Genomic DNA, 26,337 nt, shown 5'->3' on the forward strand with positions numbered 1-26,337 from the left:
TGTAACCAAGATGATTTTTACTCGGTACACTGCGCAAGATCGGAATTTTTCACTTTTTGTGCCTAAAGACGTGTCAGCATCGTTGCCTGCACGGACAACAGAAAATGCGCTAAGTGGAGGGCTAAGCATAGCGGCATCAGAAGCAAATATAAACTTCAACGGCTTGTCCATTGGCACTCCAAGCAGGCCAACTTTCCATCACGCTGCTTTGATGTCTGTCGAGGATGCAGCGAATGCTGTTCATTGCACAAATGCCGACTGCATTGAAGAAGGTTAGTTGCGATAACACATATTCTTGTCGATATTATTGTTGACCTTGCTTTGAATGCAGGACAGCGGCTCCGTGCGCATGTTGACTGGACCTATAAACCGTGTGCCAGCTTTTACGACTATTCGTGTGGTGGTTGGATCCGCACTCACCCATTCCCTTCAAACAGAAAAAAGTTATCCGTCGATGACTTGATTGTGGAAATAGCTGAACAAAAGACAATGGAGTTCCTCTACGGTGAGAAACACTCTATGATTATAACTTCTCTTTCTCTGTAAGATGAATTCATCTAGAGACGCTTTTATTTATTTCAGAAAACGTACAGCATATTGCTTCGTACACGGATCCCTTGCTTCATAACGCCATAAGGTTGTTTCAAGGTTGTAGTGACAAAAGTGAGGGTTGCGAATGTTTGAATTGCCTCACCGTATAAACGGCATTCAATGAAGCGTCATCTAAAGTGGATATTTCTGTACAGGCTCCTTAATGAAGAACCCAGCTTTGAGCATTCAGGCAGCTCTAGATGAGATCCACCTATCGGAATGGCCATACGACGAAGAACCCCTTGACCTCGAGATTCCGGAAGTTCTTGCGTTAGCCGCGCGCAAACTTGGCGTCCATCCCTTCTTCGTTTCCTCGCTCGAGGTGGACACGACCACTTCCTCTGGATGGATATTTGTGGTACGTGCCTACCTCAGCGGCGTATCATTCACCTTCTATTTTCCCGCTATCATTCTTGACACGAAATTGTATAGTGTCTGCGAGTGTGTGCGTTGTGCTCTTTCGCTTAGTTTAAGGAACCCAGGACGGTGATTCCAGGAGACGCTTACCTCTTCGAAGATTTCCCTGTGAAGTACCAGAAGCTCGTGACCAAGGCCATGTCCTTTGTGAACAGCGACAAAAACATCCAGGCGATGTCCGAGCCAGTTGTGGAGGTCGACCACGAAGTGTTCAGGGTGCGTTTCGACAAAATCATTTGAGTGTTCAGCCTTTACTAAATCTTGTTTTTTATAGATCTTGGAAAAGACCAAACGTGTAACAGATTACACTGTCGAGTACTACAGGAAAAAGTTGGCCCAGGTCAACAAGAAGAAAGATGTTAGTATTCATAACTTCTGTAACGCGCGTAGCGTGTCTAAGGGGCATATTCTTGTACCCGTACAGTTCGACATGGGGCTCTTCCTAACTTCTCTAATGAGTGACATCACCGTCCTGGATTCAGACACAGAGTTTGTTGAGGCTGCTCCAAACCTTCTACAGCACGTGCAGAACCTGACAGCTTCGTTCAACAAGTAAGGCCGTTTGTTTCCTCGGGCAATGTTGGCGGTGATGAGCTCCGTATACCGCTCTCGCCGAGGAATAGTCGCAGGCCGTGAGCTCACAATCACCACATAGATACCCAATTTTTCGGTTCACCTGCTCTAAGATGTCGAGAGGTTGACACGTATTGCCCGTACATGATACTGATAGAGCACTGCGTGAACATTCAGTTTGACTGTTTTATCCACTCAATGAAAATAAGGTAGTCAAATACGTTGACGAATTATGGTGGGTAAACGACAGTGCTCAGTCCTTCCGAAACCAATAGTGTTGCTTGTTCACACGCAACTGAGACGTCACATCACAAACGTGCCGAGTGAGACATGTGTCAGCGTTTGTCAGGCGTGGTCCAGTCAGTACGCCAGAAGCACTGATCGCAAGGACCGCTCACACAACATAACGTGGTTTCATTTACAAATGAAGGGCGTGAAAAAACCTATACTTTCTTTCGCATTCGACGCTACGAGCTAATGGGACCAATCAAGCAGCGTCCAAAGCGCAATTCACTGGGCCTTTTTTTGTTTATGATTGGTTCAGTGATGACAGAATATGTTCAGAAACATGACGCTTACCATGATGGTAAGCTTTTGACTCTGTCTGATCGATCCCATCAGCTCGTACCGTCGACTGCGTCTGGACTCAAGGTGAAAGGAAGTAGAGTCGCATTGATGGCTATACTCACTTTCACTCAGACTAGCACACGTTGCTAAAAAAGGTAAAGAATTATATTTACAATTACTCAAGGCTAAATTGTAATTAATTACAAGTACAATTACCTTTCTATAAAAGTAAGTGACCGTTGTAATCCGTTACTTTCGTGGCGTTACTTCCAGCATTACTGTCTTCAAGTGAAATACAAAGGGAAGAGGGTTATTCAGGCGTTTTTTGTTGCCACCAGTCCCCATGATTGACCTTGAGTATTTTTAGCAACACCTGACTCTCGAAAGTCTGACTAGTCATCTTGCCTGATTTCTTCGTGAAGATGTTGACTGTAACGCTGAACAAACACCCTTTCAACTAAGGATGGGAGCACTACCATATTGCTCCTCACGAATGCTTGATGCAGTGCGTTGTGCTTCTCCAGCGAAAGCGATGGAAGTGCTTTTTACCCCGAAGAAAGAGCAGAGCCTCGTCGTTGCCGCGGTGCCTGATATAGTCAAAATCGGGGAACAGTAGAAGTTTCGCGATTTTGGTACAGCTGGCCAAACCTGGAATAAGAATTGATTTATGTACATCTAACTATACCGGCCAATATTGCCAAACGGTAGAAAACGGAGTTATTAAGACAGGGTATCGTTACACGTGACAATAAAATAATAAATATGGTTTCGATTTACATTCTTCCTTTGACTGTGAACAGGTCGAGCCTCGATTGAGTCGTTGGTGAACAAGACAATAAAACTTTTTCGATAGAGTCATAAGTTATAAGGAAATAAAAACACCGGGTACACTCCCAGAAACAATGAATTAAAACGGCTGGCTAAACTGGCTAAACCTGGAATAAGGTACTATTTTCTGAATAAAGTGTTTCGTGAACGTACAGGCATTCATGGGACCATCTACTTAAAACCCTCTATTTTTACTTCCCAGAGATTAGATTAAGCGAAAGAAATACGAGAAATAGCATGCTGCACATCTGTTTCTCGCCATCGTCATTTTTCCCACGAACAATAAGTTAGTGGAATAAACTCCCCGAAGCTGTGGTTTCGGCTTCTGATGAAAGTTTTGATTGTCTTCTAAGTCGTTACTTACACGAGAATGAACCACGACTAATGTATTGTTGTGCACTGTGCTGATGTTAGCAGCTTATAGTAGATGCTTGTAGGTTGTGTTAATTTTTTTTTTTTGTGATTTCGCATTGTAATATTTGTAGGAGATGGTCAGCAAGTATTGATATTTTTTGCATTTCCATTTGTGTATTTGTTGTGTTTATATGTAAGTTACCCCCTACGATAATGTCCCCTGGGCGAAATGTAGGTAACGAATAAATAAATAATAATTGATTTATGTACATCTAACTATACCGGCAAATATTGCCGAGCGGTAGAATACGGAGTTAGCAAGAGAGGGTATAGTTACACGTGACAATTGCATAATAAATAATGTTTCGATTTATCTTCTTCCTTTGACTGTGAACAGGTCGAGCCTCGGTTGAGTCGCTGGTGAACAAGATAATACATTGTTTTTCGATATAAATATAAGTTATAAGGAAATGAAAACACTAAGTACACTCCCCAAAACAATTAATTAAAACATCGGTTATAACAAAGCAATGTTAACGCAGGTTTGCGTACGTGTACCTTTCTTGGTGCCGTTCAACATGCAGAGCACGGGCCGGCAGTAGTGTACTCCAGTGTACTCTCAAGATAGACGTCCGCTGTGGCCACGGGCAGCGAAGAGCGGAGAGCTAAGCCCCACTCACGAGTTTAACTCGCTCCTCAAGCACAAAGTCACTAACTACGTCAGCTTCTTTTTTTTTTTTTAGTAAACGTTTGTATTTGATATATGAAATTTCCTGCTGGGTAAAAACAGGAAAACGAAAAAAAAAAACGATCACCATTCCACTTTTCGAAGTTCTGGCAAAGAGCTGACAAACAAAGAGGGTGCCAGAGATGCCGATAGCCTAGCTAGAATTCACAAATAAAGTAAGCCAGCCCTAAAAGTTGGACTGAAAAAAATAGTAGCTATTAAAACTTAGTTTAATAACATGAAAAGAAGCTAAAAAATACATCTTGTTCTCTAAGAGATCTCGGGAAGCGTTAAAATACCTTTTGCGGAGCAACGAACGAGGATGCTGGTTGCTAGAACACCTTCTATTATTATCACACCGCGTTAGTGGACTTTAGGACAGACGAAGCGTCCTCTCCTGTTGTAACATTATGAGAATGGTCATATCCACTATAAACGAGTTGGACATTGTTAATTGTTGTCTGTGCACTTATGCCTCGAGCTTCTCGAAGAGGCTCACAAACACTTGGTGGCCTCCTCTCCCCGTCTTCGATTGCAAAGAAGAAAAAAAGGGGAGAGGACCAAAAAAAAAATATGTTCAAGGTTGTAGTGTTGTAAAGAAATGCTCTGTGCTTTTGCGCTGGTCACCAATATGCGTTACACCAGTCGACTTTACCAAAATGAAAAATATTATTTTTTTCTCTCCAAGATGTGTGTGTGCGTTTGTGTAGGGGGGGGGGGGGGGGGTCCTTGGTTAAAAATGTAACGAATTACAAGGAATCCGTTACGTAAATAGATGAGAAAATTATTTTAAAATTACTTTAGCATATATTTAATTATTTCGTTACAAAATTACAAATAAATAGAAGAAATTACAAGTAACTTCGTTACTAGTAACGGATTACGTACAAGTCTGCTTTAACTTAAAGTGGCAGTCCCATGGCAGCAGAAATAATGCTGGTGGTGGCTGTGCTTAGGCACATGTTCGCGGTACAAATGTCGCGTTTATGTGTGAGTAAAGCAATTCGTCTTATTCGTAAATGAATGGCTCATTCATCTTTAATACATTATTGTAGAACGTGATATCTATCTCTGCAAACGTAACTGGCAATGAAAGAATAAAAGTGGCAAGTTTTGATATTTTCGAAGACATATGCCTCTACGAAATCTAGGTTTCTAGGTCTGTAATGCAACGAAGTCGCGTTCTGAGTTTAATAATATATAGATGAAGGAAACACGCAGTCTCGTGTTTCCGTGTTTTTTTTTTTTTTTTTTTTTTTCGAATTAGTGCACGCGTATTTTTTTCTCATTTATTTGAAAAGTGTCTTTTTATACAAATTGAAAGTGTCATAACTCAGGGTGGCCTTCTAATTGGGCAACAAACCTTGAGGGCTTACCTTTTGATGAACCTAGAAAACTAGCATAAAATATATGAGAAGCGCAGCTGTAGCCGTTTACTCGTAAACTCTGACTTAAAATGCTTAAATGTCAATATTTCATTCTAGGATATCTAAGTTTTCTTGGATAGCAGTTTAGTGGCTGTTCTGACACTTTTTAAAGGGACCATGAAATGACCTTTTTATTTGTGCAAAAATAACTTTTATATTACACATTCAATGAATGTTCACTGAACGCCGAACAGGCATACGTTTTTGTTTCAGTTTATTAATTTCTATACACAAAAAAAAATTGAAATATCAAGTTTATCTTTCTCTCCAACTCACCGTAAAACAAGCCGCGGCCTAATTTTGAAGATCGTGACGTACTATGGCACCGGGCAGTAGGAGAATGAGAAAGTTAACGGCGAGGCTGGCGGTGTGCCTGCAGGTTTTACGACTCATAGCAAATGCACGAAGACCATCGTGACGATGCACTTTTGGTACCGTTTGATTGGCTCCGATCATAGCGTCGACTGCAGCTGGTCTCAAAAGCGAAACAAAGTTTCCCACCAGAGAAACCCGTGGGGAACGAAAACGTGAATAGCCCAACGTTGTTGAACCTCTTGGCGAGATATATATTACTAATTTAAGTTTTTGCGCATTTCATCTGCCGCCGGCGGTCGTACTTGTCATTGTCGGTGGCTGTATATATTGTCAGCTTTAATTGGTGACGAATGACCGTCATGCACGAAGCTAATAGGGCAGTGACTAACCTGTAAGTAACTTCATATTATGCTATGCATTGTGAGTTCCGTCGGTACGTATATGCATAATTTTATTTTGCATTTCTGGTGTCAGATGATAATCTTATCGCCCTCGTTTTCGTACCGCCAGCCTTGTGCCAGTTGCGCGAGTGGTAACTTTAGCGTACCATCGTGCTCCCCACGTAATTGAAGGCTTTCTAAAATTTACTAATTTATCTGTTTTCGATTACGTCAGCAAGTGTTCAATTGGTTATTTCCACTAATTAAGTTAATCGACACTTTTTAGTTATTTATTACACTTATTGTGACGATCAGCCCATTTAATTACGTATCCCTGACCGTAGCTCATCTGCACAGACCGCATTATATGTACATCCCACGTTTTTTTTATTTTTGTTTTTAATAACTGTTTGAACCAAAAGCAATCAAGCAGTGCCAAAAAGCGCTCATATTGCATTTGGGCTAAGTGTCGCGCGGAATGCATTCTTGCTTCAGAAATTAAGATTCAACTCGCCGTACCCAATAAACATCGTTGACCTGGAAGAGGAGTATTGTCAAAAAAGGTCTATAAGCTTGGCACGTGCTTGTGGCTTAAGAAGGCACATGCGCAAAGATTCGTTTTTTTTTTTTGTTTTTTTTTTTTAATAACGCAGCATTTGTTTATGCGCCATTTACAGATCGAGTCATTGTTTTGGTGTGGGTTCGGAAACATAAGTTGGTATGTATAGACATGTACGCTCGAAGATTAGACACCTAAATTGACCGTTTTTCCAGTTGCTCAGACCGTCTTGATCAGGTTAATATCATTTGCCACCCAGGATTGCTGTTCTAAACTACGTTGGCTTCCGAGCGCTGTTGTCGCTGTCCCCCTTGTTGCCCCACAACGACGGCCGGGACTTAGCACACCTCTTGTACGTCCGTGAAATCCCAACGCGCACGTCTTCCAAACGATGGAAGTTCTGCATTCGGTTGCTGGAGAACGTGTACAAACTGCCGCTATTGCAGCTTCAGGCCGAATCGTTCGAGAAGAAAGACACCTTTCAGACGGTGAGTGCCCGGACTACGGCGCAAACTGGCCCTAATCGAGCGGTTATCCACATGCTTCTGCAGATCAACAGAACTGTGGAGCTCCTCAAGAAGTACTTCTTCAGGCAGATCCGAAATTCAAGCCACTTTGGACACGATACAAAAGATATAGTTATCAACAAGGTACGTGCCAGTTTGGCCACGTTGACCGCGTCCAGAGCAGAACAGCGGAGAGAGACTGAAGGGAGAAGGAGAACGACATATTTCAGTGATGAATCTCTAATAGAATGAATCTTCATGTTTGCTTAGAGCTGACAGAACCGTCGCTGTCGAATGCACTGACTCTATTATTCTATTTAGATTACATGTTCAACTTATATAATACGAAGTTAAAGCCACCCGTTGCTATATGTCAAAAATAAACAAGAATGACACGCTGTTTAATTTACTGAAATTACCTTCGAGTAATGACTTCACGAGTACAGGAAAAGTCGGTTGAATGGTCACCCGGCAGAACTAGAAAAATACCTGCGCGTCTGCTTTCTCGCAGGACACACGTGTTACAGCCAATGACTGCGACCTGAGGTGTGCTTTCAACCAAGTTTGACGTCAAAAACTGACGCTTCACTTGCCAGTTGTTCCAGAGCAAATCTTGTTTCCGAGTCAAACCTTTCCTGTTCGTGTCTCATGATTCGTAGAACAAGCTTCCTGAATTGCAGTGTTGCACTAAGGCTAATAATATACTCGAAGGCAATTTTAGAGAATGCAGCCAGTGACGGGTTGACATGAAACAACCACGACTGTAAACCGTTCTAATAAAGGGCTTCTAGCCGGTGCCTGTTTCAGCGTTAGGGCATATAGCGCACGCGTTGCTCGCTTTCCAGGGCAACGAACATGCACGTGATGGGCTGTGGATTTGTAAACGTCGGAATGATGTAGTAAGAGCCATTTATACTGAGAGAGTTTGGAGAAGGGGTGGAGCCTATGATTTGCTAAATCTCGCTAGAGCAAGCCGACCTCGCGATGACACAAGATAAGGATTCGTGTTCGTTTGGCCACTCCTCTGAGCGAGTCCACTTTAATTCGCGGTTACAAGTAGCGTTATAAAAGCATTTCTCCTGGATCGGTATTCTGTTACGCCTAATTGATCACTGCAATCAAAGACCGCTACATTTTATTTGATGTCCGATATCAAAACTTACAAATAAACTTTTTTCTGTTTGTCATCAAGCAAAAATATGCTTTGTCAAACGAATACCGTCGGGCAATTTAGAGCACGGGTTCACAATTCCTTCGTGGCAAGCGCTTTCCGGGCTGTTGAATCGCGGCTTTGGTGGGAATATAGAAAAGTAATTTTCTAGACTGTAAAAGGGGATGAAAGGGTAATATTTTGGAACATTATTGCAGATAAGGAGGTGTGAGCAATTGATTACGTCGAAAAAGCTAAAGGCGCTTACGTTAACGAAAGACCCTTTCACTCTTAAAAAAAGCCCGTGCATCTACTTTCCCGCACAACACTCGGAGAGTCAATCACCACAACTTACGGAGGCTGCTCAGCGAATGACGATGCCGAAACACATGTTTAGACCAAAGCACGCAGTCTGAGTTGTGACATTAAGCAATGCAAAACGTCACGCTTGCATTGGTTAATGTCACAACTCGGACTGTGGTTTTTGGTCTAAACATATGCTTCGGCGTCGTCATTTGCTGAGCTGTCTCCGTAAGTTGCGGTGATTGGCTCTCGGAGTGTTTTGCGGGAAAGTAGGCGCACGGGCTTTTTTTAAAGTGTTCAGTGCGATGACACGATGGGACGCGTTACTGCAGACATGGGGTGGACAATCTAATGTGGGTCATGAATTAGTAACAAATTATGGCGGGGGAAGAATTTGGTTGTCAGATCTCTTGTCGTGGTTGCTAAATTGTTGGAATGATTAAAAGAATATGAACTTTCCCATTACAAACGGCTCTGGATGTAGTATAGCATGTTTGGTAGCGTTTGATCTCAACCGCTATGGCTTGGCTGGCGCTCATATGGTCATTACTAGAACGCTGGAGATGTGGGCCTAGTGACCTATCCCCTGCCGAGAGCTGAGATACCGAAGGTGTGAAATGTGCGTGCTTGAAGCTCGCTGCCCGTACGAATCCGCAGCAACGCACTAAGCTTACTCTAAAAAAAGTATGTGCGTCTACTTTCCCGCACAACACTCGTAGAGCCAATCAGCGCAACTTACGGAGGCAGCTCAGCGAATGACGATGCCGAAACATCTGTTTAGACCAAAAACGCAGACAATGCAAGCGTGACGTTTTGCATGGCTTGATGTCACAACTCAGATTGCGTTTCTTTGGTCTTAACATATGTTTCCGCATCGTCATTCGCTGAGCTGCTTCCGTAAGTTGCGCTGATTGGTTCTCCTAGTGTTGTGCGTGAAAGTAGACGCACAGACTTTTTTTAGAGTGCTCTCGGGGGTATTTACTGGCCGTCATATTTCAATTAGTTTCGCGCAGCGTATGCTCAAAAGTATAGCTGTCATCTATTGGCTGCCAAGGACAAGGGTCCTTATCGGGTGGCATACACGTTGAACGTGCATTAACGTGCATTACCCACAATAAAGATACCTATTTTTTGGAGACAATAACTGGGAGCTGGTTCTCAGCACGCGTTGCAAACAACGACCTCAAATATGGCGTCCATCGAATACCCTTCACGGGGTCCTGTGATTGCAAATTAGTAGCTGATATAGCGATCGAATCCTGCGTGTCTAATGCCTTTGTCTAGTGGGCTTTCGGTAGTGTTCCGGGCATATACAATATACCTTCCTTCCTGAGGTGCAGAGAAAGCGCGCCGCAAGCCCTGCTTACACTGACGCTTAGAAGAGTGACGTGGTCGTTTTAGTCATATGGTCACTATCTCGGCAGCGTGTCCTTGATGGGTGCGCCGACTCTTCTCACTCTTCTATGCGTAATTGTGGGCAGAGCTTGCGGCACTCTTTTTGCGCGCCATTTCTAAATCGGGCTAAGAAACGTGAACATTTATCAATTAATATCTCAAAAACCGTTGCATTTTTTTTTTCAAATTATTTCACTTGGCCTGGCCTCTAATTGTAATTGCCGTCAATGCCGCAATGGTAACATGACCCCCCAAAATATTAAAAAGTGAATGAACAGGTTTTAGTTAATTAGTCAACTTACCATAACGATTATTCCCTCACATATTGTCAGACGAGCTTGATATATTTTTTTTTATTTATAAATAATAAAAGACAAAAAAATTTGTTTTCATTTAAATGGAACACCCTGTGTATATGTAGCATGGACGCCTGACTAATTCAGTAGCTGTATACATGTGCTCGGGAAAAAGGTCACGTGACCCAGTAAAAATTACTGAGAAGACAAATGTGTCGTTCGACGAACACAGCCATGTATTTTTGTGTTCCATGTCTCCTTCGCCTCCAGTTGCGCTTGCTGAAAATGGAATGCTTCAACAGTCATCACATCTCCAACCATGAAGCACGGGAGAGGCATTACCATGGGGTACAGTAATATATTGAGAAGGTTTTCAAGCATCGCAGGAACCTTATTAATATGACTTCCATCTTTTGTTCCTTAGGTTCCCGATATCGATCCGTCAAATGTCCTATCCGATTATACGCAGACACTAATTGTCGTGCTACAAAACTACTGGAGTTCCTACGGCGGCACGGGAAGCCTCTTCAGGCGAGTGCTGCGAGGGTGTTCGCTTGCTTCCCTTTAGTAAGTGTCCGCTAACTTAAGAAATGCAAACCGTGGTCAAAGTTTTTAATCTCCTTTCCTTCGCATTATGGCCACGCTGGTTTTGCTGCTTAACAGTAATGTCTTACGGAGGCAATGTTTATTATGCCGCTGTATTGTGGACACAAACAAGCTGGCTGAAGTTGACCGATGCATGTTGTTTTTTTCGAGACAGAGGGACATGACATGAAAGTTTCGGGTGAAACCATGCATAAAGAAGGATATACGTCTTGACAGCCGATTAGGGAGCTTTACGAAATGAGACCAGCGAACTGAGCCTCTCAAGTAGGAGAAAACAAGCAAACTTGTTTATTTTTTTTATTTAGCTACACAATTTAGCCGATTGCTACTCGAGCGCACCAAAAGCGTCACCGTAACATCGCAGTGACGTTAAGTGATCTTAAAGCGTCCGACTACTCACCGTCAGCGACTTATTCATACTATTCATTAATGATTAGCCATTCTAGCTTCTACTATAATAATTGTTTTGCAGCTATATTATATTACCCTCCTCTCCGTGAGCTTCGTAAAAATGTAAGAGTAGTGGCAGTGCCGTATTTAGTTTTATATTTGCTTAACAACGAAAGAAAATAAAAAAACAACGAGAGCTTCGTGTTATAGACGCCAATCGTGTGACATGGCGTGGCTTTACGAGGCTTGCGTGCACAGATTCAGGCCTATATTTGAAGCGATCGCGAGCGGACACGCACTTCGTTGCTCTAAATTGTTCCCGACCATTCTAATCGATGCCTACGTCTGGCAGGTGGCACGGATCCATCTTCGACACCGAAGCCACCTACGACCACTTTGATAACACTCTGTGTAAGTATGCTCTTCTGCCACAGGCGAACGCTAACGGACTGCAGCCTCGTACTTGAACTATTCCAGTGCTTGCAACGTGTCTCTGTGTGTTTTGCGTCCTATCCCAGCCATATATCAACAGTGGTCCCAAAGTGACAACAAATGAAGTCACAGAGGCTGGAGTGTCATGTTTTCGGATATCGTGATCCTGGCGCTTGGTGCCGGAAGTTTCGGTAGAATACTAGCGAAAGCGATTGTAGCTATCATCGCAGCATCACAGATATTGACTGCCGAAGCTTCCGTGGATTGTCAAGCTGGAGGGCGACCTGCAGCAAAACAGAGGCTTGCCACATCCACCACCGCTGCTCTGACATCGCCCGGATTGCGGTCGGCGACAGCATGACACTTCGAGGACGTCGTCAGGCAGAAATCGAGGGACCATTTTTTGGACCCAATAACGACAGCATGTCGGAGACGCGTTCCAGGCAGCGTGCTATAACGTAACGTCGACGAGCGTCCACGTGCTCTGGGCGTCGGATAGCTTCGACACGCTTCGCCTGAGTGAGCCATGCCGTGGCTTGATGGCCGTGTCTTGACTGATCGCTTCGGATCTTTCGTTCAATTAGGTACTGTCCTCGTCGATTGCCGGCAGGTGGCGACAGTTGCCCAGTGACGTTTCGTGTTGCCACCTTTTTTCTAGTGGGCAGTGGAACACGGTTTGAGCATGCGCACACGCTCTCTTCTGCTGAATATCAGACGCCGCGCATGCGTCTACAGCCCAGTGACTTGACATTTTTCGCCCAGGTGGTGCTACCGCCAAGCTGGTGCACGCTGGGACGCACATGAGCCAAAAATGGCGGAGCGTCGCCACCGATCTAGTTTGGCACGGCGGCGCGGCGCCAGCGTCTACAGTAGACCAATAGGAGCGAGCTCGCAAACGGCGGCGCGTCACCGGCAGCCACAACAGACCAATAGGAGCGTGCGCGCCTGGATGTGGGATGCGCCATGAGCCAAAAATGGCGACGCGTCGCCGGCATCCAATAGGAGTGCCGGCGGCACGATCGAACAATGGCGGTACCTGGATAAGTCAGGATATGCAGCGCGTTAGGTGGTACGGAAAAGGTGCATGGACCGCCTTTTACACTCGTTCTTTCAGACATTCCTATGGCTGTATTCATGGAAGACGTCAAGTACAACACTTTCCATTCGTAAGCCTCGGTGGTTCATTTGTCTTCTTTTGCTCTACGATGCATAGTGGCTGTGGCAATAGCGCTTCCCATGATTACGTCGCTTCTGAGTTGGGAAGTGGTTTGTAAGCGGTAGCATATTTTCTCAGCGAATAATGTAGCCACATTGAAGCGAGTCTCACTCAGGAGCCGAGGAAATGTTGTGTCATCGCTAGCTAACTATGCAGGTTGTTTCCCGAAACGGTATAGCGAAAAGTACATATCTCACCGAATAAAGGTGGATGTCCTATTAATATCTGCCAATAGCACATCGAATGACGCTGTTCGGTCGGTCGTTCCGAACTGACCCCTGTAAACGAAGTATTTTGCGGGCACCCAAGGGAATTCTATAGATTCACTCATCTTGAAGCGATGCTGACGATGCTTCACGGGAAGGGAAATCGGTTTTCGACCACTATGAGTCTGGTGAAAGTCGCGATATGCAGTGGGTGTTGTGTAAGATTGGATATACGCCGGGAGGAGTTTGAAAACAAATGATAGGGATAACTCACATAAATAATTTAAAATAAGCATTTATTGCGTGCCCGGTCATATAGACCTTTCCAGCGCTTATTATTCGGGCAAAAAACACTGAGTCACTGAGCTGTGGACCCATGCGAAGCGTCTGATATGCCGCACAACAGAGCTACAGCTCATGCTCAGTTGGCTTTCCACCGCCCAGCAGACAAAGATGGCAGCGCACAAAAGGTGAGTTTTGGAAAGGTCTATATCAGGGGTGGCCAGAGTGACATGGGGTTAAAGCCGCAGGCGAAACAACAGAAATTCAGAGAACCGCAGGAAAAAAAAAGGGGGGGGGGGGGGGGAGAGAGGGTTTAACAAAAAACGATATGAAGGTAACAATCTTCTCCAAAGGGGACACGTATAATGGTCGACTACAACAAAATAAAACGAGACAGCAGAACGTTTCTTCAACCGCTTAGCAAAAATGAATTCATGGTTCGCTATATCGATTGCCCCTGACGCCCTTTATGCATATACGGTTCGAAATCCTTTCTAGAACAATAAAGGAAACAGAGTCACAAGCCACATCTATGCGTCAAAAGGCAGTCCAGCTGTGCGCACGTAGTGTAGTATAAGTCTGCCAAGTCTGAGCTTTTTTTTTTTTTTTTTTTTTTTGTTAATTCTAGATTCGTCGTTTTGGGGATACAGGAGGGGAAGGGGGACACGCTTACCAGGGAGCCGAGAGTCGCACGTGGACCCGCGAAGAGCGGCATGCGGCTCGCGAGCCGCAGTTTAGCCACCCCTGGTCTATATGGTCAGCAGAAGGAAATTAAAAAAAATATTGACCGATTATTGCGCCGAGGGGTTCCGGCATAAACATACAAATAAAAACATCTGTGTCATTTAGCAGGTGCTTTTGGATTCTCGATTGGTAAGGCATGAAAATAAAAATAAAATGGCAGAACGGTGACAGATATAGTACGTTTCCCGATGTAGATCTATCTGTACAGCAGGGTAGTTTATTGACCAAATCCCAGTTGCCTATACTTCGTTTCAGCTTCGGTCCGAGCGCGGCCGATGTTATGAGCCGAAGGGCCAATCAAACAGCGGAAGATGCACAACGTCATGGCGTACTCTCGGCAGTTGATAGGACCAGCCTGTATTCGCCGTCTCTCTGTGCGTGCCTCTCCGCCGGTTAGTCCTATCAAGTGCAGAAAGCACGCCATGACGTTGCGCTCTTTACGCTGTTTGATTGGCCCTTTGGCTCATAACATCGGCCGCGCTCGGACCGAAGCTGAAACGAAGTATAGTCGGTTAAGTTATCCAGATTAAAAAAAAAAAAAAGGTATCGTAGCTCAAGTCCACCTCGGTGTATATTTTAACACTTAATGTGTTTATGGGCTGGATTTCGTTCGGAAAACGTTACGATCGAGCGCAACGCAAAAGCGTTACACGCAAGCCAAGCAGCATAGGCCATACGCAGCCGATAGCAGACAATGCATAAGCATCCAAAAAGAAGGCATTCTTAGTGATGATTAATCGTGCGTACGCATAATTAGGAGTTATTAATTACGACTAGCCAGATTTACTAAGCTTCTGCTCGGCGCGGCCGCCGAAAGGAACGCTATGGCATTTAAAATAGCTATCTCATGTGAAATATAATGAACAGTGTGCGCTGTGCTACTGACCAACACGCTTTACATGTTCACGTCACGCTCAGTGACGCAGCGCAGACATCCTACAGCGTACGGCGATGGTGAAGTATTCTTGCTCGAGTAAAAAGCCCAGCTAAAAACGAAACAAAACTACTTTGGTTATTTCTGACAAAATTCTTGTACGTATATAGAATACGTTCTATAGGGTCGTGAACGTCGATGCGAATTGTGTTTATACCAAGGATTGTAGACTCACGCTACATCACGTAACATATGGTCACGCGTTCTCGCGTCGCCTTTTTGAGTTAATCTTTTCCGCCATGGCCTTCATTATAGTGTATTCTACGTCATAAAAAAAAAAAAAAAAAACAATAAAAAATATTGTATCGACAGTTTCGGCAGTTCAAATATTTTTTGATATTTGTTTGTAGTTTAACACATTTAGACTGTTAAGCTAAGTAGTCCAATGGTTAAACTAAATAGCTTAACCGACCTCAGTGCTCAGGTCGGCACCGTTCAGATGAGAGCCACGCTCTTGACAGCTCATCTTCCTCTTTGTCTCTGCTTATAGGCCGTTGTACTTTCCACGGAGTGGTCGTCGCATTATGGAAGCCCTCTACACTATGATTGAGAGAGACGGTGCGTTGATTGTCACTGATGTTCGTACCAATTTCTTTGGGGGTGCGAGGGAGGGGGAACCATGTAATATAATACTATAATCTCTGCTAACTTGATTCAAAACCATCAGATGTAGGCTGTGTGTGTGCACAAATTGCGCATAATATGAATCACTCGCAGATCTAAAAAAAAAGACATATTTAGGAAACTCTGCGCTTAGGAACTATTTGGTGCTGACAGGACTAAGGACGCTTTCATTGAAAGAAAGGGAACCGTTCTATGGGGATGAGAGCAACAACTCTAAACCTTTTTTGAGCGCTATTTTATCTTACGGGGCTTGCCGTGGGCAGATCATATTAATCGACGGAGCTCGTCCAAAGGTTGACGGGGCCGGAACAACGGTTTGTTTGCAAAACAAAGCTACGCAGCGACAATGAGATTGATGTTTCTGCCAGACGGCGTTCTCAATTAAATTCATTTTCGGCACCACATAATTCGTTGGACGTGGTCCGTAAGTCGCCGTGATTGGCCTACCACATGCACTGCGCGAAAAGATGCTCAGGCGTCTTTTCTAGAGTGAACATGCAGTCGTTACGATGACTCATCCCTACTTGTGTTCTTTCAACGTTGCATGGTGTGCATGGCCATATTAGAGCGCGCGTTGGGCGTTTCCTTACTCAGTGAATAGGCGTAGAACAGGAACCTGGCCTAATTAGACCTTGGCTCTAAAATATCACTCTAAAATTAACTCCTCTTTCTTTTTTTTTTTTTTTTGCGGCCATTTGCTTTAACAATGGTACACAAGCTTCCGACACCTTACGACCGGACAAGCTGAAACCGGTTTTTAAGCCTCCTGTGTCTGCTGAGGACAGTCGGTGCAGCGGTCGTAAGCAGTCGTAAGTGTGTGGAACAGCTTTCAAGTGTGCTAAAATTATCGTAATCGACGTCTCATGATTATAAATGAAAACAATACTCTAATAAAGCGTGTTAAGGGGGCTTATCTATCGTATGCTTGTTGCCGCAGCGTCATTCTTCGGCCGTAACAACGAGGTGACAGCAAGCTCCTATTGGGATTACGTGACGTTGAATGGCTACCTGTCGCTGCGCCGCTGCCTCAAGAAACAATTCCAGAAAAAGACCCCTTCTCGTTTTCCTTCGAGCCTGATGAACGTGAGGATCCTTTTGCTCTGCGCGTGTCATCAGCACAGTGACTGCTACGTTGCGCGCAAAGCGAGCGAGCGTGCAGTCGGGCGAAGTTGTCAGTTATTCGTCGCATAATTTGCTCCTTGGAGTTCAGCCTTAACGTTGGTTTAACAGAGACTAAAGGGAAACAAGAGACAAAGCGCTGAACCATTCTTTGAAACTGAAACACTCAAACTGCCGCGACCAAAGTTCCATTAGCCGTGCGTCCTATTTTTGATGATTTCTTAGTGCCTTTTCCGCTTCAGCCGTGTCTCGGTGTCATTGGAACTGAAGCTGGGAGAGCGCTCAGGGCTCGCCGAAAGTAAGCGGCGCGGCTAACAAGTTTTGTGACTACATTCAAAAAAAAAAAAAAAAGTTAAAGAAAAAAGAACGGAAATTGCGGTGAAGGAATGAGGACGAACCTTGAAGGTTTCGTCCTCATATAGAGAGTTATAAAATTTAAAGCGGGAGATAGGGAGCTGTCTCACTCAGCCTGTTGTTTTAATCCGTATTTCTTAGAAAAACAATACGAATATCAAGGAACGGCTTTTGTTTACCGAATCTGCACGCAATTTAAAAAAAGAAACGTCTTGGCTTACCCAAGCCGATGGCCAAGGGTACAAAAATGCAAATTCAACTTAGAATAATCCACAATAAACATCTGGAATCTCATCAGTGCACTAAAAGTCGCCAAAACTTAACTACCTCAAACCAAATGGTTGAAACTCCCGAAAACATGAAACTTAAAGAAAAAAAGTTTTCTTCTCTGGGTTTTCCATCGATAAGACAAAAGTCAGTTCTTTGTCTGTATTTTTTTTTTTTTTTGAGATCTGAAACTTTGTTTTAGCGCTGATCCTAACCTTGAACTTTCCCAAAGTTTCAAAAGTTTAACCTTAATCGTTCGTTCGCTGTTGGGACTTAAAATTATAAGAACGGTGGCAAATATTCAGATTCGCAATGGACTCCTTTCAGGCTCCAAACCCTTCGATGAAATTGAGCCAGGATGTCAAGGATAACGCCGTACTCCAAATCGTCCTCGAGGTAGGGGTGTTAGGTCTTAAGAATTTGAGTCCTCTTGACGCGAATATCATCCAGACATTTTGATATCACTTTCGCTTCGCAACTAAATGACACTGGTGCTGACGTGTATCACGATTGGTAATGCGCTCTAAAAAAATAGTCTGCGAGTTCACTTTCTTGCAGAACACGGATACAGCCAATCCTGGTGAACAATGGAAGAATCCCAGCGAACGATGAAGCTCAGATTGCGATTAAGTCTGAAAACTGCGGATGTGCTCAGAGACAATGAACGAGTGAAACGTCATGCACATTAACCTTTGTTTTGTTTCAAGGGATACTACAGGGTGATTCAAGGAGAGGCCAGTCTCTTTAAATCGACCGCAAAATTCGGTTTCTTAACCTATCGCGCTACGACTTTGTGCAGCGTTGCCCACAGATGGTGCATTTTTTTTTTGTAAAATTCGCAAAGAGCGAACTTACCTGATGAAAAGGTAAAGAAAGAAAAAGGCTTAGCTCCTATGGAAACGCAGCGACGCCGCCGGTCTTCAAACAACACGGCGCCGTTTCGCACGGGAGACAAGAGACGGCGCAAGGGGTCACGACGCCAACTGCCGCCAACGAACGAGCGTACGACACCGAGAGCCAGCGTCTTTAGCAGACAAGGAACTGCAGCTCCTTGTTGTTACCGCGCCTGTTTTTGAGTCGAAAAGATTGTCTGCTAAAAACGCCGGCTCTCGGCGCCGTATGCTCGTTCGTTGGCGGCGTTCGTTGCGCCATCTCTTGCCTCCCGTGCGAAACGGCGTCGTGTTGTTTGAAGAACGGCGGCGTCGCTGCGTTTCCAAAGGAGCTAAGCCTTTTTCTTTCTTTACTTTTTCATCAGGTAAGTTAGCTCTTTGCAAATTTTAGAAAAAAAAAAAAAAAAGACACCATCTGTGGGCAATGCTGCACAAAGTCGTAACGCGATAGGTTAAGAAACCGAATTTTGCGGTCGATTTAAAGAACCTGGCCTCCCCTTGAATCACCCTGTACAACGAAATTTCGGCGCTTATTTTTAATGTGTTCAAAGGAGCAGGATCACATCGGACACACCAATTCTCTGTTAAAAAAATAAAAACACACGAAAAGGAATTTTAAAACAAATTAAACAATTAGCAAAAAGCACCGGGTGTATGTCTCTAACGCGTCGTTTGTAATGCCATAAGAACCTTGACAGGTAGTGACGATAACTGTCTCACTTCCGGCCACCACGAGAGAAGAGGGGAAGGAGAAACTCCCCTCTCCCCGAGAATCTCTTTTGTGTGTCCCAGAAGTTGCTATTGTCCCTCTACAAGATTTTGGAAGATTAACCCGTCAATTGATATTCGTACAAATGCAGCCGCTTCAGTGGCTGGAACGACTACGACATCCTCTCGATGTCAGCCTCGCCGCAGCTTCGCCGGTCCCGAGACGAACTACGTCACGATTGCGGGGGATGTCACGTTCTCTCCGCTGGCTGTACTCAGAGCACTTGCCAAAGTGGGCCGTTTATAACGAAAAATACAGCCACCAGGCTCAAAATACAAACGTGCGATTGTTATTTACGAATATTGTGGATCATATTCAACCTATTTCTGAACACGACGGGTATATTTCAAATTTCCTTGAAGTATTCCTTTAATGCGTAAGCATTATAGGAACACTCGGTTTCACCAAAAACCCGCCGGTGTCGGTCCATGGGTCCGTTTGTCAGCGCTATGCACGACGTCGCAAGGAGAGGGGTGGTAAGGAGGTATCGTGTTTACAGATTCAACGTCTCACCAGGGCGGTGGGGAAAGAGGGAGAAAGTGACGCTTCGGAAATAGGAGCGTCGGACAGGCGGAGTCAGAGACGAGCAGGCGCCGTGCCGCTTTGTAATGCGGCTTTGTTCAGTTGCCGCTCCGGCGATAGATGTGGTACTTTCTACGAGTGATAGAGGGGGTGAAAAAAAAGCTTGAAAACGGGTCATAAACGATTCGACAGGGGTCATAAACGATTTGAAAGGGATAATAAATGACAGGAAAACGGTGATAAGCGAATGACAATTAAGGGGTTCTAGAGGAATGGAAAGGGGTGAAAAGGGGGTGACAAAGAACCAATGCTAAAGCATTTCCACCGGATGCTTGCCTAATCGTATTCTGAGCTTTCTAATTTGCTGGAATCCTTCTGCTGTTCACCGTGATCGGTTGTCTCCGAGTTCTGCAGGAAAGTGAATAGTCGCGAGCTCATAGGATCGCTTCGCAGCCCATAAGACTGCGGCATTTTTCGATTAGTGCTCTGAACAACAAATCGGAGAGTAAGAAGCGGGAGAATAATATGGCCCTGCGTCTCTTAGCTGTCGATAGCGCATGCGCAGTTGGTACCGGAGGGCCCATCGTACCATATCGGATGTGCAAATATACGGTTTCCTAAAACTTCCTATTGAAGCGCATATCGGATGTGGAAATATACGGTTTCCTAAAACTCCCTATTGAAGCGCTTACGGCTGAACATGGTGAACTCTTTGCGTTCTTTTCCTTTATAATTGCCTCCCGCATACCTGAAAGCAAGCATTATTTACGAGGCTTTCTCGGTTTACCCTGCAGAAAATTGTTTCGCCTTTTTGAGCACATCTCTGCGGAGGGCAAGTTCGTCTGCTTCTTGCGCAAGGGGTAGCGGTGACGTCAGAACGCCGAGCCCTGATTGGCTGATCGCGACCCCCTATCTGAGCGTCGTCTGCTCCTTCGCAATGTCGTCTGCTCGCAGCGTCGTCTGCGTCTGTCTTACCTTTCCTGCGACTTTCGGAAGCGCAGAGGCCAGATTCACGAAACGATCTTACGCCAAAAATGTGCGTAAGACAAAACTTAAAAACAAATTCGTATTCACGAAACGAAATTTTCGTAAGTTTTGCGCAGGTTACGACGAAATCCTACGACAGCTCCGAAGCTGCACTTCTTACGATCAAATCAGCATGGCCGACAGCGTCGCGATCGCGACGACCCACGGACGTTTATTTTTCTACGTGCGCTTCTCACGCGTCCTGACTTCAAGCAGCAAGAAAAAAAAAATTAAGAAGTACTTGAAACAGACCACGACGAACAAGAACGCTGGATCCACCAACACCCGGGAAAAGCTCGAACGGCCACGATTCCACCGAACGCGACCAAACGAGCTGGGCAGTTAGGCCTAGCAGGCACTCCGCGACTCGGCGACCGTCTGCCCACGACCGGCTGGCGTGCTGAATGGAATATGCCCGCGCGACCCTTGTGAACCCTTCCCGTATTATACTTTGATCGCTGACCTCAATTTTAGATTAAGCGGTCAATTTCTTCCTCTTGTTATCTCCTTGCTTCCCGAGGCAATGGTGACTCTCGCCGGTGAAAAAGCGGTGAATCTCCGACAGACGCAGGAAAGGTAAAGCAGCCATCGCTTTGACTAGCAGACGTAAAGCAGACGACGTTAACTGCGCCAACCCGTCGACGCCGTTAAAGGGGAACTCCGCCGATTTTTTGGCAGACTTCGATTTGGCTGGAAATTTGCAGACCGCATCAATAACCCTTTCTCAATTGATAACCAAAATATTTTATAAAAATAAAATTTTTCGGTGAAGTTATTGATTTTTCTAGTTACGCCGGCCGCGAGGGCTCCAGGAGGTGACTCTCTACTGGCAACAATGAAAAATCCCTACTTTTCCCTACCCGCGGACGTCACGAATGTGCAGGTGGACGAGCGACTCCGGCAGCCGCGAAGTGCCTTTCCGGACGCCAGTGATCGAGATAACTTTTTCGCAGCTTCCAGGTTGAAAGTTCCTTTGCAATGGGTAGCAATATGTGCTCCGCGATATATTGTGGAAACAGTGCCGAGAAAAAGCTTTTTTTTTTTGGCCCTTCTTTTCGTGGGAGAAAAATAAAAGCGTTCCCGGCAGCAATGGAGGTCAGCCACGTCAAGGTGTTTTTGCGCGAGCTGTGTGCCGAGAGAAATAGTTCACGTCAAACAATTTCACTTTTGCTCGGAATACTTTATAGCCGGGTGCTGCGAGTTGAGTATCCTTCAGCAGCTGGAACAGCTTCAAGAGCGGCAAGCGCAAACAAACTCAAGCTGGCTGTGACCATTACGACATCCGTCCAAAGAAGAGCGCTAATAATGTCGAGAAATATAGTACACAATCTAGCACTATAGTCGACATTTTTCACGGTCACATTTGTTATTCACAATGGGTTCAGTGATTTCTTTTATTTTTTTATAAACACTGTATTTGTTTCGGACGTCGAATCTAGCTCGGGCTACACCCAGAGTTTCACTCACGCGGCCGATATGTTGAAGACGAGAAGTGAAACGTTTAAATGAAGTTCAAGACTGAATTTAGACATGACTTTCGACATATTGGTATTCCTGTCTGCTATTACAGAGGATTATGGAGTAGGTGTTGAGCTTCATTAATATACGATACAGCCTTGCCTGGTTTGTAAAATGGTAGGCGTGCAATAGTTTCTGCAGAAGAAGTGATGAAAACGTCTTTAATTTGTTATATTGCAAAGAAAATTTATATAGGGCAGAAAAGTTTTTTAAACCATGAAAATATTAGTGTCGTTGAGGGGAGGCATAAAGGTTTGCAACTGATGGAAACTGTCCTAAACCAACTTAATTAAAAGAAATGTCTTATTATATAAAATTACCCCCTTCCCATGTGCTCTCGTGGATGGGTGTTTGAACGCGTTTCATTCTACTCAAAAAAAAAAAAAAATATGGGTACACATTTTTTTAGTAACCTTTGTTAACTCATTTTAAATTAAAAGATTTATGATGTATTTCTGTACCTCACGGACTACTGTATCTTTAAGCAAATATTCTTTATTTGGGGATGAACAGTGTATTAGTGTATTTTATACGCATTGCATTGCACCTTGATGTTTGGCTTGGTGGTTGCAGAGTTCTTTTAATTGTCATTTTAACACGATCTTCATGACCAGTAACCTGACATCTGATCTACACGAATGCAGCTTATTCCATTTTATACGTTTCATTGTTCACGAGAATCACAGTCTACATGTCTTAGGTCCCAACCCAGCACGCACATGTTCATCGCTTTGGAAGGCGAGCAATGTACGCGCCACACGCACGAACGCTGAAAATGGCATCGACCAGAAGCGCTTTTCAGAAATGGTCTACAGATCTTTTGCTAAATTACTTAAGCACCAAGGAGCATATTCATGCCACATGAGTAGTTACACGTGCTGACGCCTGCAACAGCAACTTTTCAAAAGGAGATCTAAAACAAATGGCAGGTTCCTTCAAATCATACGAGCGTGTGGGGCATCTGAACCCACATTCCGAGCATTTTCCGCGGTGCTTTGGCAATTCGTCAAAAAATGTATTGCGTTACTCTTCGACCTTTCTTCTCCAGCCTTCTTCTAATAAAAAGAGAACGGATTTACTAGCGATATCATGGAAATAGCTAGCCGCGGCTTGAGCGTAGTGAGTTGCGAAAACGGTTTGATAAAAATTCCAATTTCTCCCTTTTCTTTTTACTTTTCTATAGTTTAGCACGTAGGCCAAGGTCATATTTTGAGCAAATATAGATAATTATCAACTTCAAATAGCGCGGACGCCCAGGTTTTCTCGCTGTTATAGACCAGTGTCCGCGCCAATTCCAGGGCGCCGCCATGTTTATCACACTCGCGCCACCACGCGGAGAGAACTGGCAGGCAGGAGGGGGGGGGCTGCGTTGGCGGCGTTGCTTTGGGGAGCTGGATGCGGCAGGCTGTCCGAATGCACCGGCACATCGTGAACGATGTCTTCACCAGAAGCCTCCGCGACCCGTTCTTCAACAGATAAGATGTCGTGAACATTCGAGAACCCATCTCGATCAAGAAAACAAGAGAAAACCTTTCTTGTCTTAAATGTTCTCGGTGTCTGCTGATCCTTGACATCCGCGTTTCAGTCCGGGTTCATTGCGTAGCAAATATTTCGCTGCCACTTTCTTGTAGCTTTCAAATGCACGTTTGAGACCGATTTTCGCGATCTGCTTGCCTTTCTGCGGCAGCGCGGCTCTGCCGAGCCGAAATAAGTGGGAGGCGTTCACTTGATCGAACGCCGTTTTAGCGAATGAAAACGAGACCACGACGGTTCATCGAAGGACTAGCGAATGGGTCTAGTTCCATAGACAGCTCGGATTAGCTTTGTTTTGTAATGTGCCGCCTTGTCTCTCCCCCCCCCCCCCCCCCCCCCACACACACACACACACTGCGAGCGTCTGGGTTCGAAACTATTAATTGCCAGTTCTAAAGGATGGTACTTACTTGAAGTGGGAGCTGGAATTCTACGAGGTACCAGGAGACACTTACTATCGGGCAACGAAGCACGGTGCCTGTGGGGCGGAGTCTAGGAACGCTACTGATTAATATTGTGACAGGCGATCAGTTATGATAACAGACGAAACTTCGACTCGTTTGTTCAGAAGTTCGCGGTGATATTTTATTAGCCCTCGTTATAGCACACCAAGGATCTTAGGCAGTGATATTCACATCACGCAGGCTCGTCCGTCGTAGTCAAATGGGCGCAGTCGACGACGAAATGTAATGAGCTACTAAGCTTCACAAGGTAAATGCCCGCGAGAAAGAGTTTTGTGGCAGTCCAAAACACCGATCCAGCAGACGCACGTACGTACGTTTACTCCGGACTCCATGAACCCGACGGCGCAAGATCAAAGCGATCAAAGAGCACCGCCGCCATCGCCACCGGGTTTTCTCTGCACTTTGCGCGACAACGGCACTGCAACGGAGGGCACTCACCTCGGAGTTAACAATCTGCGAAATAGATTAATTTCCCACTCTTGAAGCCATTCCAAATGAGAAATGAAAATATCTCGGCGTTGTAGAACATCTGACGACACAACTGTGCCGAGCGCCTGCTCGGCGTCGTTGTTGCTCGTGCAGGCCTGCTTATTTGTAGTTGAGACGATGATTCCACATCTTTCGTGCCACTCGTGGTGCCTGCGATAACTTCGAAGGGCAGGGGAATCTTTTCACGAGGACGTTGAAGACACTCAACACCGGAGCCACCAAAGCAATCGCACAAACCGTCGCCATGTTTGCTTCTTCGTCACTCGCGGCGCGGTCAACTCGTCGCGAGATGTTTTCTGGCTCGGCTAGATGGAAACCAACAGCGGCAAAGTGGCGTATGGACACACTGCTCTCACATTACGGGCACTATGCTCACATACCGCGGTAAACAGGACCGATGCCGGCGAAACTGCAGTCGGCGCACCGGCGAAGAAGCCTTCAACGGGAAGCGGCGGCGCAGGCCACTGTGGTGCAGGCCGACGCAGCCCCCCCTCCCCGTGAGCGTCTGGGTTCGAGATTATTGTTCGCTTTTGCTCCTTGCGGTCGAGGCTAAAAAGAGCACTTCCGGACAAAGGTCTATACGCGAGAAAGGCGGGCGGTGAGCGTTCCCAATTGCCGGCCGCGCGCCTCGCCGCACACAGGTGACGTCACGCATGGGCGGCAGGGAAAACTGGGGAAAAACTAGGGAGAACGATGTTTCGGTCTCGGCAGGAAACAAAATATCACTTTTTTAACTAACTAGAGTGAATCTGGGAGAACGAGATAGCATTTCGGAATCAGGAAGCCATCCGCATTCAGATTATGCTTTGGATTAGGCAGCTCGAAAAATCGGCGGAGTTCCCCTTTAAAGAGTGAGGGGTCTCGCCGCACACGAATGGAGGGAAAAAGTATTTGGGAGGGAACTCCCGGACACTAACACGCTCACTCTCGGTTCTAAGCAAGCAAACCTCAGCGCCCCGGGACACCTCGCCAGTGAGTCCTTTGACTTCCCTCCTTGATGCGCGTCTGCTAGTTGTTAGACAAAAACAACGTACCCCTCGAGATATTTCGTCTGCCCTCTCTTAAAGGCGAAGTCGAGTTCGCTCCGAAAATCGCAGGAACGGTAAGACAGATGCAGACGATGTTGCGAGCAGACGACGTTGCAAAGGAGCAGACGACGTTGAGTAGGGGGTCGCGATCAGCCAATGAGGGCTCGGCGTTCTGACGTCACCGCTACTTCTATTCTCATGCGCAGAAGACGAAAATGAGCCCACTTGCGAGGCGTATAGTTTTCTAGCTTCCAGTTGGTCAACAATAGCTCCCAATTGAAAAGTAACGCAATGCTCTTAATACCTGCGAGGCTCTTAAAAATATTCAGTCGCTATTAATAATTACAGAAGTTTCTTTTAAAGCTGTCTAACAAGTAAAAACCAATTTTTTAGTAACATTAAGTATCCGTTTTTAAAATCCCACGGCCGATTGCATTCTTCAGTTTCATCGCGACATCTCTGCCTGTCGTTCTTCATTGACCTCCAGTAAATCGAAATTTTATTTTGACGTGATGAGAGGTAGATTATAGACCGGG

The 26,337-nt window shown here is 45.2% G+C and overlaps 1 protein-coding gene across 1 annotated transcript in view; it reads left to right on the top strand.

Annotated features, from left to right (window-relative positions):
• The first annotated feature begins 286 nt into the window (after positions 1–286).
• LOC115315975 (neprilysin-11-like) overlaps positions 287–26,337 on the top strand; it is a 58,344-nt gene continuing 32,293 nt past the window's right edge. Inside the window, exons 1-15 of the mRNA XM_040503464.2 lie at positions 287–505; positions 583–663; positions 747–949; positions 1,060–1,224; positions 1,283–1,366; positions 1,433–1,560; positions 6,998–7,226; positions 7,290–7,388; positions 10,659–10,736; positions 10,813–10,919; positions 11,737–11,795; positions 12,931–12,982; positions 15,689–15,756; positions 16,760–16,905; positions 17,890–17,958. Coding sequence (XP_040359398.2) covers positions 490–505; positions 583–663; positions 747–949; positions 1,060–1,224; positions 1,283–1,366; positions 1,433–1,560; positions 6,998–7,226; positions 7,290–7,388; positions 10,659–10,736; positions 10,813–10,919; positions 11,737–11,795; positions 12,931–12,982; positions 15,689–15,756; positions 16,760–16,905; positions 17,890–17,958 — 1,584 coding nt within the window. The 5' untranslated portion in view covers positions 287–489. The remainder of the gene's footprint in view (positions 506–582; positions 664–746; positions 950–1,059; positions 1,225–1,282; positions 1,367–1,432; positions 1,561–6,997; positions 7,227–7,289; positions 7,389–10,658; positions 10,737–10,812; positions 10,920–11,736; positions 11,796–12,930; positions 12,983–15,688; positions 15,757–16,759; positions 16,906–17,889; positions 17,959–26,337) is intronic.

Source organism: Ixodes scapularis, unplaced genomic scaffold (assembly GCF_016920785.2).
Source record: "Ixodes scapularis isolate PalLabHiFi unplaced genomic scaffold, ASM1692078v2 PGA_scaffold9__187_contigs__length_104089568, whole genome shotgun sequence".
NCBI classification, from domain to species: Eukaryota; Metazoa; Arthropoda; class Arachnida; order Ixodida; family Ixodidae; genus Ixodes; species Ixodes scapularis.